Source organism: Chiloscyllium plagiosum, chromosome 4, assembly GCF_004010195.1.
Source record: "Chiloscyllium plagiosum isolate BGI_BamShark_2017 chromosome 4, ASM401019v2, whole genome shotgun sequence".
Taxonomy (NCBI): domain Eukaryota; kingdom Metazoa; phylum Chordata; class Chondrichthyes; order Orectolobiformes; family Hemiscylliidae; genus Chiloscyllium; species Chiloscyllium plagiosum.
Window position 1 is genome coordinate 98,529,669 of NC_057713.1, and position 12,881 is coordinate 98,542,549.

Consider the following 12,881-nt stretch of genomic DNA (forward strand, 5'->3'; position numbering starts at 1 on the left):
ACATTGGGATACAGACAGACTTTAACCTCACACTTTTAAGGTTTTGTCTGAGCTGAGATGGCATTTACTGTTAGAAAAGCTAAAGCTATCTTGAGAAGGTAACTTAAAAGAAGCTCTGGGATTTACATATTAAAGAACTGAAACTAGCATATCCCATTCTAAAAGATGAAAGACTTAATCTAAATTTGTTTAATATATCATTACAGCTCCATGACACTGTAACCCTTTTGCTATAAATTCTGTGTCTTATGATCCTACACTCCACAACCACCTGATAAAGGAGCAGCGCTTAGAAAGCTAGTGATTCCAAGTAAACCTGTTAGACTATAACCTGGTGTTATATGATTTTTAACTTTGTCTTAAGGCAAGGATACTGCTCTGCACCACAAAAAACCAGATGTGGAGTTCTATACTTAGCAGCACAGAAATCCTTCTGTCACTAAGCTATGCCAGCATTCAAGCCAGAGAAAGAGGGGCTTCTCAGATAATATACATGCTGAGGTAACAGTTGCCACATTGCACAACTTCATTTTCCTTCACAAAGTCCACTATTGGCTTACACTGAATGGCATGGCCTTTACATAAGAAGTAAGAATTGGGCCAGGCTATTTGACCTTAAAGCATTCTCTGCCATTTAACAAAGCCACAGTCGATCATCATATCTTAGCTCCATCTTCCTAAAATGTCTATATTCCTTACCTTCTTTAGTATCCAAAAGTCAATAACATCTGCCTTAAGATATATTTGATTTCTGAGCATCCACAGACCCCTGAAGCAAAGAATTCCAAAGATTCACCAATTTCTCACCTTATTGATAAATGACCAACCCTTTCACAGCCAGGAAAAATATTTTCCCAGCATCTACCGTGTCAAGCCCTTTGAGAACTTTATATTTCTTCTCAACTCTGGAGAATATAGATATATCAGTGCAGTCCACTTATTCCAACAATCAATCTAGTGAGGTTTTGCTGCATTCCATCAAGAGCAAGTATATCCTTTCTTAGATGAGGAGATCAAAACACTGGATTCATCATGCCCTGTATAATCGTAATAAGACTTCTTTACTCTTACTCTCTAACTCCTTGGTAACAAACGTTAAGGGACCAGTTACCTTCTACATTGCTTGCTGCAAGTTGACTTTCTCAGATTCATATACAATGCCCAGGTGCCTCTGAAGCTAAACATTTCCCAATCTCTCATAAGTCAAATAAAAAGTTTGCTTTTTAAAACTGTTGCCTACCAAAATGGATAACTTTACATTCCACTCATTTACACAGGGGCTTGGCATATTGCAAGCTGTCTTTTTGTCATTCCTTGCGATAGTCTGTAGTTTCTAAGTGCCTCTTGAATATTTTGCCAGGTAAGTTTCAACTTATACAGCTTTCTCGCTAAACAGCATTTACTAAGAAATCCCATTGCGTAATTAGATTAGATTTTTAGATTAGATTAGATTACATTACAGTGTGGAAACAGGCCCTTCGGCCCAACAAGTCCACACCGACCAGCCGAAGCGCAACCCACCCATACCCCTACACTTACCCCTTACCTAACACTACGGGCAATTTTAGCATGGCCAATTCACCTGATCTGCACATCTTTGGACTGTGGGAGGAAACCGGTACACCCGGAGGAAACCCACGCAGACACGGGGAGAACGTGCAAACTCCACACAGTCAGTCGCCTGAGGCGGGAATTGAACCCGGGTCTCAGGCGCTGTGAGGCAGCAGTGCTAACCACTGTGCCACCGTGCCACCCACAATCTGTAAAATAAACTCACAGGAACCTTAGTGCCTGTCTTAGTACAAGGGTACAAATCTAGTTAACCATTTCTCAAATGTGTTCATTTGAAATCCATAGCTACGCAAGAGACCTACCAATAGCAAAGAGCTCAATGCCAGCATCACGTAAACTTTTGGCTGGTGGAAGGACATCATCCTGAGACTTCCCATCAGTGATCAAGATTCCAATCTTCGGCACACCTGCTCGAGCTCCAGATTCAGGTTTAAAGCTATTCTCAAGGATAAACGTTAAGGCAAGTCCTAAAAAATAGCATAAATCACACAAGCATGAATGTTAGAATGGCACAAATATCAATCGAGGATATGCATCCAGTATTGAAAGGAGGGTCCGTAAGTTAAAGACCAATTTATAAAATGCAGGTCAAGCTCTGAGCCAAAAAAAAACAGAAATTGCTGGAGAAACTCAGCAAGTCTGGCAGCATCTGTGGAGAGAGAAACAGACTCAAAGTTTCATGTCCAAATGACCCAGGCTCTGAGGTTCATTTCCAGAGGGAGAAAGGCAGAGAGGTTGTGCTAATTAGAATTGAACCTTGATTAGATAACATCTGGAGCACTTTAAACAACCTAAGTCTCCAATTTAGGGTACACCTGGGTGACTCGTACAGTGGTTAGTACTGCTGCCTCACAGCGTACAGGGACTTGGGTTCAATTCCACCATCGGGCGATTGTACATTCTCCCATTGTCTGCGTGGGTTTCCTCCGGGTGCACTGGTTTCCTCCCACAGTCCAAAGGTGTGCAGGTTAGGTGGGTTGGCTACACTGAATTGTACATATTGTCCAGGAATTTGCAGGCTAGGTGGATTAGCCATGGGAAATGCAGGGTTACAGGTAGGGGTGGTCTGGGTGGGATGCTTTGAGGGTCAATGTGGGCTTGATGGGCCAAATGGTCTATGATTCTGGACTAGTGGTGCTGGAAGAGCACAGCAGTTCAGGCAGCATCCGAGGACAGGCAAAATCAGAGGACAGGCTTTTGCCTGTCCTCGGATGCTGCCTGAACTGCTGTGCTCTTCCAGCACCACTAGTCCAGAATCTGGTTTCCAGCATCTGCAGTCATTGTTTTTACCTCCCAAATGGTCTATGATTCTATGATGTCACAACATAATAGCCACATGTAGAAGCATGGAAAAATGGTAAAGAATTAAAGGAATTGAGGGGGTTGAATATGCTCAGGCAGAGTAGGATAAAGGGTGAGTCAGTCGGATATTTTAAATAAAAATTTAGAGGATTTCACCAGGTGGACAATGTCAGCGGTAGAAATGCAGGTCCATTTAAGGGTAAGCCAGAATAGCTCCAAAACTAATTGAGAGAAGCCAATGTCCACTGGATGTTGCATTTAACAGCTGGCTTCTCTGCCTCCTGTTGATATTTTGATTTAGCTCCTTATGGTTTTTCCTTTGTTATTCGATTAATGTTTTGGTGCCCCAGCTGTACAGTTTTTGTTTATAATTTGGTATATTTTAAAAGAGCTGGCTTCTTCCATGGTGGGAAATCTGGCATCTGGACAGGAGGGAATCCATATGAGAAATGTGGCAAGTGGTGTTTGTTCTAAATTGGAGATTTTCAATAAAGCATGTGCAAATCTCAAAATCAATTGCTGTCTAATTCAACATAAGAATATCAGTCTCTTAAACACATAGAAAATATCTCCCCTTGTAGGCTTGTCTAGAATGTCAGTCTCTAAAACAACTCCAGCAAGGAATTCAAGAGAAATGTCTTTACCAGGGAGATGGAGAATGTTGGACTTCATTATGACAGAGATCAATTGTAGGGGATGTCATGAATGTATTTAAAGGGAAACTGGATGATGTATGTGTAGGAGGATAAAATAGAAGTGTACACTGACAGGGGGACATGAGGCTTGTGTGGAGCACAGACATCAGTTTACACTAGTTGGGCCAATTGGGCTGTTCTTGTCCTGGAAATTCGATGTGAGGTGATTAGATAAAGATTCCACCTGACACTGCCAGGACTAACATTCTGTCAACAAGAAGAAATAAAGAATGCTGTGGAACGAGGCAGTGCACAGCCTTCGTGGTGTTCACAGATGTCCCATCAAAATGCATCCTGTACAGCAATGATTAAAACTCAGGAAAATAAGTTATTTTCCACTTGATAATGAACATAAAATATTGTATATGAGTATAAATTCATTTCATTGTTGTACCTAACTCTCACTCACTAATGGCCACAGCAATATCATGCATAGTGAGAATGGAAATTGTGTAGTTCAAATGAAGAGCTTTCATTTATATAGCACCTGCTACATTCACAGAAGGTCCCAACACTGCAACCAATTTGCAAACAGCAAATTGTTCTTTCATTTACCCAAGGATCAGGACTCAATTTCAATTTAACATGCATTCCTAAAGACAGCAACTCAGACAGCCCTTCAATGCCAGGTTAGTTTAGGTAGCCAAATATCTGGAGGGGGACTTGATCCTTCAGCCACAGCTCCAAAATGCTTTCCACCCACAGAACCAAGGTTTACATTTTGACCTGATCAGATATTTTGTTCCATGTTTTGTGAGGGTTACCAATTTTGCCGTGGGTGTCAGACATTTTTGAGTTATTGTTTTAACCTGTTAATGTTATAACATTGTGATCATTTAATAAAGCATGAGCCAAGACACTTGAAGCTATTCCCTTGTTCTTATATTCTACACTGTCTTACAGCTGAAAATTTCCACTGAAGGATTAAATGAACCAGTTCAAACCTGACATAACACACAGACCTGAGTACCTGACAGCTCATATTAAAGCTTTGAATTGATTTTTTCTTGACATTTATGAACAAAAATACCATGTTTCCACCCTGCTAAGCACCCTTACTGTGCTCAGTGATCAATCATTCAACCATGAGTCAATTGTGTATACAAAGTGATGCTTCTGATATGCTCATTCCAGGGCCAAGGGATCACTGCTCCATCTTTCAGGTGAGATGTTGAACTGAGGCCCACCTGCCCCCTCATGCTAAGGATCCCATGGCACTACTTCAAAGAAATCTGTTCTCTCAGGTGTCTTGGCTATTATTTCTCCCTTAACCAACATTATTAACATAGATTACTTGGTCATTTCAATTTTTCTGTTTGTGATAAGCTCTAATCAGCTGCATATTTCCCACATGGCCATGTTGTCTACACTTCAAATGTACCACAATGGCTGGGAAATACTTTGGAACTTCACAGAGTCATTAAAGGTGCTTTAGGAATGCAACACTTTTGTTCTTTCAGTATAATTTTCAGCAATGATTCTTTATATTAACATCCATAAATTACCCAATTATCTAACTCCAGCTAGACTGAACTTAAAACTTTGTAGTTCTGAGCAAAAACAGATTTTATTTATGTTCTTTCTTCGGGGAGTATTTTAGTATTACACAATAAGGAAACAAAAAATAATTATAACCTTAATGCAGAGGCTGCTTATATTAGTGTGTTTGGACATGTTCCATAAAATATTTTGGCAACTGCTCAAATCAGTTTAGGACATAAGTACCCATCTGAAGAATCATTGTGCCAAGTTATACCATTCCTTTGACCTATTTTTACTGTTAGTTCCAACATTTTTAAAAGAAATTGTGTTCAACAGGCTTGTAAAATAGTCAAAGTGTTAGGGAAAATCTCTTTGGTGTGTAGGTAACATTAAATCTATTTTGGTGACCATTGAAGGAGCATGAGAGTAAGGAATCTTCATCTCAGAGTTTCATATGTTCTAGCTTCACACTGCAACTCTGCTGTATTGTACCTCCAGCCTACAACACACAATTCATTCTGAAGGCTTTTAAGTGGAAATGCTCAAGGGTTGTACTATCGGGAGTCTCATCACTTCCCAGTTCAAACAATTAATGCATTTTTCTGAGGCCTCCACTTAACAACCTTTAACTGCCTATAATCTGGTGTAATCATGGAGTCATGCAGGAAATGGACCCCTCAGTCTAACCAGTCCATTCCAAGTATAATCTCAAACTAAACTAGTCCCATCTGCCTGTGCCTGGCCCATATCACTCCAAACCTTTTCTATTCATGAACTTATCCAAATGTCTTTTAAATGTTGTAATAGTGCTCACATCCACCACTTCCTAGTCCACACATGAGCTACCCTCTGTGTAAAAAATTTGCCCCTCATGTATTTAATAAATCTCTCTCCTCTCATCTTAGTGATATATGCTAAGGCTTCATTAGCATTGGAAATAATATGCAACAGATTACGGAGACCCCGTGAATAGGTTTCAGAAGGTGCACTGCTGTTTAAGGTCATATTGCAATATTCTGCTGGTTGCGGGAGCATTACAACAAGAGGAGTCCATCAGCCCCTCGAGACTAGCCCATCATTTAATCAAATCATGCCCCCTTATCAACTAAACTCCTTTTGCACCATTTCCCATGACACTGTTACCCAAAAATAAATTCTATTTCAATCTTGAAAATTTGGACTGTCCCCAGTGTGCACAGTCTAATATACTTTTTCTGAACAAGTGCTTCCTGACATCACTCCTGAATGATTTAGCTCTAATTTTAGATTTCACAGTTTTTAATCAGAAAGATCTTGGTGAGATTATACCACAACTTTCTCAACTTAAGGAAATACAAGCCAGATCTGTGCAGCTTGCCCTCATAACGAACCCTTTGTTTTATCATTCAAGTGAATCTAAAGCCAACATGTTTTTCCTGAGGTTCTCTATTTAAAGCTCAATGCAGTTGCTTACAAGTCACAATCAACTCGAAATGATAACTCCTGCCAAGTAATTCTAGCAATTTTTCATTTTATTTCAGATGGGGTCTGACCAAGAAAAGTGCTGATTTACAAACTCTGCAATAGTCTATCAATTGCATTAATCATACAAAATGTTCAGCATGCTGCCTTTGAGCTCTTCCCTGTAGACAAGGTTTAATGAGTATGAGGATAAGCCTCTGAGGTATACTATAATGTCAATAGCCATGTGACAGGGACTCTGCTAGATGGTTGCAACTAAAGCAGCTTAGAACAGAGATGTCTCCAAGATGCCCTTGTATATAGTGTACATGAATATGAAGGGATTACTCTGAATAACACTGACCCATAAGTCCTTGGAGGGCTGTGATATCAGCTGGCAGTGTCAGGTTTCAGTATGTGGCCACATATGCGCTACTTTGTGTCATCACAGTGACCTCAGCACCAGCAAGCACACAGGCTACCCCCTGTTTATTTCATATTGATTCGTTTTTATAAGCATCAATTGATGCCCTGGGCTACCTCAGCCTTTCAGAGATGGGGTTCTTACCCAACATTCACATGAAACAGAATACCCTCTGACTTCACCAGAGAAGCTGTTGGCGCAGGTGGAGTGGAAGCTATTAAATGGAACATGCGCCCCGAGAATATAACTGGCACATGCTCGTGTTGTACTGCATATACAGAACAGTCATCTCAACTCCATAATCCGTGAGAGATGGCCATCCGTATGGGGTTAACGGAATCAGTGATCTATGTGAGGAGACTAAATACATAATGGCTGCCTCAAGCCCCAAATAAGAAATGGCTGATCCTGGATTAACTCAAACGGGGTAGCTATTCATGTCAATTACAAGTTAAGCCCTCTTTGTTTGCATGCGCACAGTCCTTGCGCCACCTAGAGGTGGCATTTATCAAATAGGTACTATTTGAAGAGACACCGAAGAGGCCTGGTCTGAGGTTTGCAAACAGACAGGCCCCCACCCCCTTCTCTCCCAAGTCTATGAGATATCAGTTAAGCCATTTACCAAGCAGTTTCATCAAACCAGATATTCACCCATTTTTGAAATGGGTCGAATTCTCAACACAATGAAAGGCTCCTTTTCCACTGTTTAATTACTGTACCAGTACTGCAGATAATGCGCCTTCATTTACTATTAACAACAATGTGCACTTTCTAATGCCTTTAACACAGCAGAAACTTCCAGGATGCTTCACAAAATGGTTATCTATCTGATTTCCAATCCATATGATATTAGTCCATTGCCCACAATCTTGGTCAAACAGAAATGTTTAAGGAACATCTCAATAAAGAGCTTAAGGGAGGGAATTCCAGAGCTTGGGATGCAGACAGCTACAGGAACAGCTGTGGATGAGTTAAAGGTTACAACTGGACGAGCAAAGAGATGCCTGTGTTAATGTCACTGACGTTTTGTTGAAGTTCTGATCTGCTAGCTTAACTCATTTTCGAGTCAATCGGGCAAGGTCCAAATATCAATTTAACAGTAACCCTTTATTACAATCAGTACAACAGTAAATTGACTTAGAATTAGGCAGAACACCTACTTCTACTATCTCTGGATTTTTCCAGTATTCTCTTCAGCATACTGGAAGTTTGCATCCGTGGGCTGTTAAATTCCTTGTCAATTCCTTGTAAATTACGTCAATTTGCTCAACTCCTTCTTTGTTCCTAATAAATAGCTCTCAGACTTGTCTCCATGATTTCATTATAAGAGAAAAGACTTGTATTTCTATGGTGCCTTTCATAACCTCAGGCTATCTCAAAACATGTTACAGCTAATCAAGTATTTTCTGAAATGCAGTTACTGATGTGAGAAATGCCTCAACCAATCCACATATAGCAAGTTTCCATTAACAGCACGGAAGACAATAAAATGCTGGAGGTCAGACAGCATTCATGGAGAGAGAGCAAGCTAACTTTTTGAGTCGAGGTGATGTTTCATCAAATCTGGTCTCTCTTCATGGGTGCTGTCTGACCCACTATGAACTCCAGCATTTGTTGTCCTCAGTAGAGATTCCAGTATCCGCAGTAATTTGCTCCACAAACAACAAGAAGATAAATGACCAGATGACTTGCTTTTAAGTGATGTTTGTTGAGGGACAAACACTGATCAGAATACTGAGGTGAGCTTTTTCACATTTCTTCAAAATAGCAGCCATGGAATATTTTAAATCAGCCCAAGAGAGGAGATTAGGCCTTTGTGTAATATCGAATCCAAAAAAGTGGCACTTCCAACAGTTTAGCACTCCCTCTGTGCTGCTCTGGGAGTATCAGTGTGAAATTTGTGCTCTACTCCCTGAGGCTGGCTGACTTGTATTTCTAGCTTTTATGTTTTTTGTTTAAACATTACATTTTATACATTTCGCAGTACCTGTAAGAGTATTCCCGCCCTTGTATGGAAGATTTCTGGCGGCATCCAGTACAGCTTCCTTTGTACTGTGTTGATTCAGATGCCATTCTATCCTTGGGTCTCCACTGTACTGAGCCAATCCTGAAACAAATGGATGATAAGTTCAAAAAAAGCACATGTTTGTGCAATACAGCAAAGTATTAGTTTGTGACATATTTGAAAGAACACTATTGCGCATTAAAGAGTAAACACTGAACCGCTTTGGAATGAAAGAGTTTAGTCTTTTTTAAAAGAAATATTTAATCTATCCATTTGATTTATCTCCATCAAACTTGTAAGCAATTCTACAAGATCACTCCTACAAATTTGAATAAGTGTAATCTGCTAAAAGCATTTCTGTAGACTAGTCCTAATCACGTCCTAATAAAACTATGTTCACGTTTTCCATGTCATTTAAACTATGAATCTTTTCCAGAACTGAAAAACATCAGCAAAGTCTTATAGTGCAAAGTAAAAATGTCAGTAAAAATTCAAAGTAAAAATTGATTCATTAAAAAAAGTCTTAACTTATTTTTGTTTTCTCATCTTTCTATACATGTGCCATTCTTTTCATTTCAGCTTATTATCAGTGAGTCACTTAACAGCAGGAATTATTACAGCTCAGTCCAATTCTAAGGCCATCCCCATCCACAAACCTTGAGCTAATAGCACTGGGTATGAACAGGAACAGTAATTTTGAACTGTGCTGAAATTGGGGAGGCCACTGAGCTCATTGTCATCTTAACCAAGATTAGTTTATTGAAGAGACTGGAGAGGCTGTGATTGTTCTCCTTGGAGCAGAGAAGGCTAAAACGAATTAGACATTTGATGGAATAAATAAGGAAAAGCTGTTTTTATGAAAAGGAGGAAGGATATGGGCCAAATGCAAATGAATTATTGTAGGATATCTGGTCAGCATGGATGAGTTGGACTGCAGGGTCTGTTTCCATGCTGTACTTCTCTTTGATTCTAGTTAAGGTTCTTGTCAAAAGTATCAGAAGGGAACTGAGATTTCTTTCTTTTTAAAAAGATGCAACCAGTTTCCATGATTTGGCATGCTCTGTCTAAAAGAGCAGGGGCAACAGATCCAATGGTAACTCTCAAAAAGGAATTGGGGAAATTGGCATTGAGAAAAGATCAGGGAGACGGCAGCTAATTGCATATTTCTCTTAAAGAATTGGGCCAAGTACAATGGGCCAATTTGCGTTCTCCTCACCTGTGAAATCCTACAAAAGGGTGAAATCCCTTCAAATGTCACAACTGTATAATGGAAGATGAACACAATATCACGTGTACATGCAGTGGATTGGAATTACAATATGCTGGTTAACTGAAGTCCCAGAATATTGGTCTTCCATGCAGTAAGAACAGTTTCAGCCAGAGCTAAGGTTCCAAGCAAAGCCCTGAACCAGGATGAGTTTGTTCATTAGGCACATAAACAGCCATCAGAAAATATTATTTGTTTAGGGGATATGGGCAAATTCGGTCCAAATTCCTGCCCATCAGGGGACATATTCAACACTGATATTTCACCAACTTCATTGTAACTGGGACCAGAATTGATCAAGAGTAATGCACTTGACTTATTCTGGTCCCACAATTGTATTCTGCTAACCCAAACGACTTTCAAAGCAAAAATTCCACCACAAAGCCCATGGAGAGAGAAAAATGAATGGCAAATGTGAGAAAATAGCATCAATTCAATAATGAGCAAACCATTCAAGGTCAAAACCCAATTTGGAAGGAGTGGAGGGGCGGGTGGAGGAGGGGCGGGTCATTGGAAACTCTGCAGTCATCACATTGGCTACCTAGCCAGTAAACTCATGAATGAGATACTGTCTGAATTTTATTAGTGTGCAAGGAAATCCTACAACCCCCTTAAGACTCCATCTAAAGTCAGTGAGACAAAGCAAGCGCCAAGTACAGGGGAACATGAACAGGAATTCTCAGGCTGGAGCAAGGAATAATGGTAGTGGAAGACAGTATTAGCAATGGCTGATTGAATAGGCCTCTTTCTATTCTGTAATCCGATATAATCAAGGGAATCTGCACAGTTTTTAAACACAGAGAAACAAACGTATCATGCTGTTGCCAGAAGATAAACTCACCTATTCTTGTTTTGTCAGAATCTACATTGAAAGCACTAACCAAGTTCTCCAAAAACAGTCGGACAAGACGGAAATTAAGTCGACCAATGCTCCAGGAACCATCCACAAGGACCACGATGTCTGCAATAGCTGGAGTCTTGCACATAAACTGGGTGCCTGCAACTGAAACATCCAAAATACTCAGTCAGTGACCAATCTGAAATCAACATGGAACTATGATCTATCCTTAAATATACTCCATGCTTGAGATATTAGCCCCTGATGTGCAGATGAGCAGAATAAGCCAAACATCTGTTAACTAGCTGGTGTACAGAGTTCAAACTGATCAGAAGCATAAACCACACTACTGACACACATCCAACTCCAAAGTTTTGTGTTTCATTAATTTCAAGGATGATGAGTTCAGATGATTACCATCTAACACAAAATAACAAAAGACAGGACAACCACCTCCTGTGAGGCTTCAGGCAATCAAAACTTTAATTTAATGTCATTACAAAAGACAGGAAGGATGATACAATACAGAACTATTTACAATCAGTTATATAGAAATATGTTCAAATAATCCAAAGTCAATAAAGCTGCAGAACTATTTTGCAGTTCATGTCAAAAGCCATTAAAATTCAGACAAGAAAATCAGCTGTTGCAGGTAGTGTGTATATAATTCAACAGTTAAAAATATAAAAAAGATTATAACTGCAGTAACAATGTAATGACTTGGACTCCTGACATGGTCTAGGTGAGTGACTGATTCATCAAAACCACTAAATATTGCACAGTGTTTGTAACTGTGCATTATGTATATTCTTTTTGCAGGGATCAGGTAAATTCTAGAATGCTTCTTTATTTCCTTGCAGAGGGAGATATAACTTCTCAAGTTCCTATTTAGCAAGGCCATTCTTTTTCAATATTTTATTTCCCCTTAAGGGATTGATGAAGGACACAATTCAGAAGCTGAGCCATACCATTTCTTGTGTAATTGTGCTTCATTAATTGACTCTAAAAGACATGATCTTCACCTATTCGCACAAGTGAGCTATCACAATTTTTGTACTGAGGGTCTCTTGTTGTCAGTCGACCAATGCAGTTTAATTGTGTTTGTTTTCTCTCTCCCTATGTATAGGATCCTAGACGCAGTGCACGGAGATCTGAAAGAAAATGCAACAAATTTGATAAACTGATGTATTACCTGAGAAAATTTATTCTAAATATAACATGATGTTATAGCTCAGTGGGTATTTCAAGGTTATCACAAGTCCGAAATGGTCACATCTGGCGCAATAGGATAGCAACATAGGAACAGGGGAAGGCCATTCAGCTCCTCAAGCCTGATTCATCATTCAATGAAAGAAATCATGGGTCGATTTGAATTCTCAGTTCAGCAACTTCCAATTGCAGGGTTGTTCACACAGTAATTGCAGTAGTTTATATCTTTGTTCTTTTTTGTTGTGTTGAGGAGGGTTGGTCAAGTGTGAAGACCAGTAAGTGAAATAGTCACAGTAAACATAGGATGATATAGGATAAATAACACACTGAGGAACCTGCAAAAAAAATGGACAGATAACCAGGTTTGACCTACAGAGGGTGAAACCTGAAAGCAACACCACCCCCAGATTCTATAGACTACCTAAAGTGCACAAACCAGACATCTCACTCAGACCCATCGTATCGCTACCAGAAACATCATCACACAAACTGGCTAAAGAACTACAGCAGAAACTGAGACACCTGATCAGCGGATCCAGACACTCTATACAGTCAACACAGGAATTCTTGGACATCATCAGAAATATACACATAGACAAGGAAGAAACTATGGTCTCATTCGATGTAACAGCACTGTTCACCTCTAT

General features: G+C 39.8%; 1 protein-coding gene across 6 annotated transcripts in view; it reads right to left on the bottom strand.

Annotated features, from left to right (window-relative positions):
- col14a1a (collagen, type XIV, alpha 1a) overlaps positions 1 to 12,881 on the bottom strand; it is a 225,881-nt gene that overhangs the window by 135,019 nt on the left and 77,981 nt on the right. For all 6 annotated transcript variants that reach the window (XM_043688689.1, XM_043688690.1, XM_043688688.1 and 3 more), the window contains exons 6-8: positions 11,029 to 11,190; positions 8,903 to 9,022; positions 1,875 to 2,039 (exon numbers count right to left, since the gene is read on the bottom strand). In XM_043688689.1, coding sequence (XP_043544624.1) covers positions 1,875 to 2,039; positions 8,903 to 9,022; positions 11,029 to 11,190 — 447 coding nt within the window. The remainder of the gene's footprint in view (positions 1 to 1,874; positions 2,040 to 8,902; positions 9,023 to 11,028; positions 11,191 to 12,881) is intronic.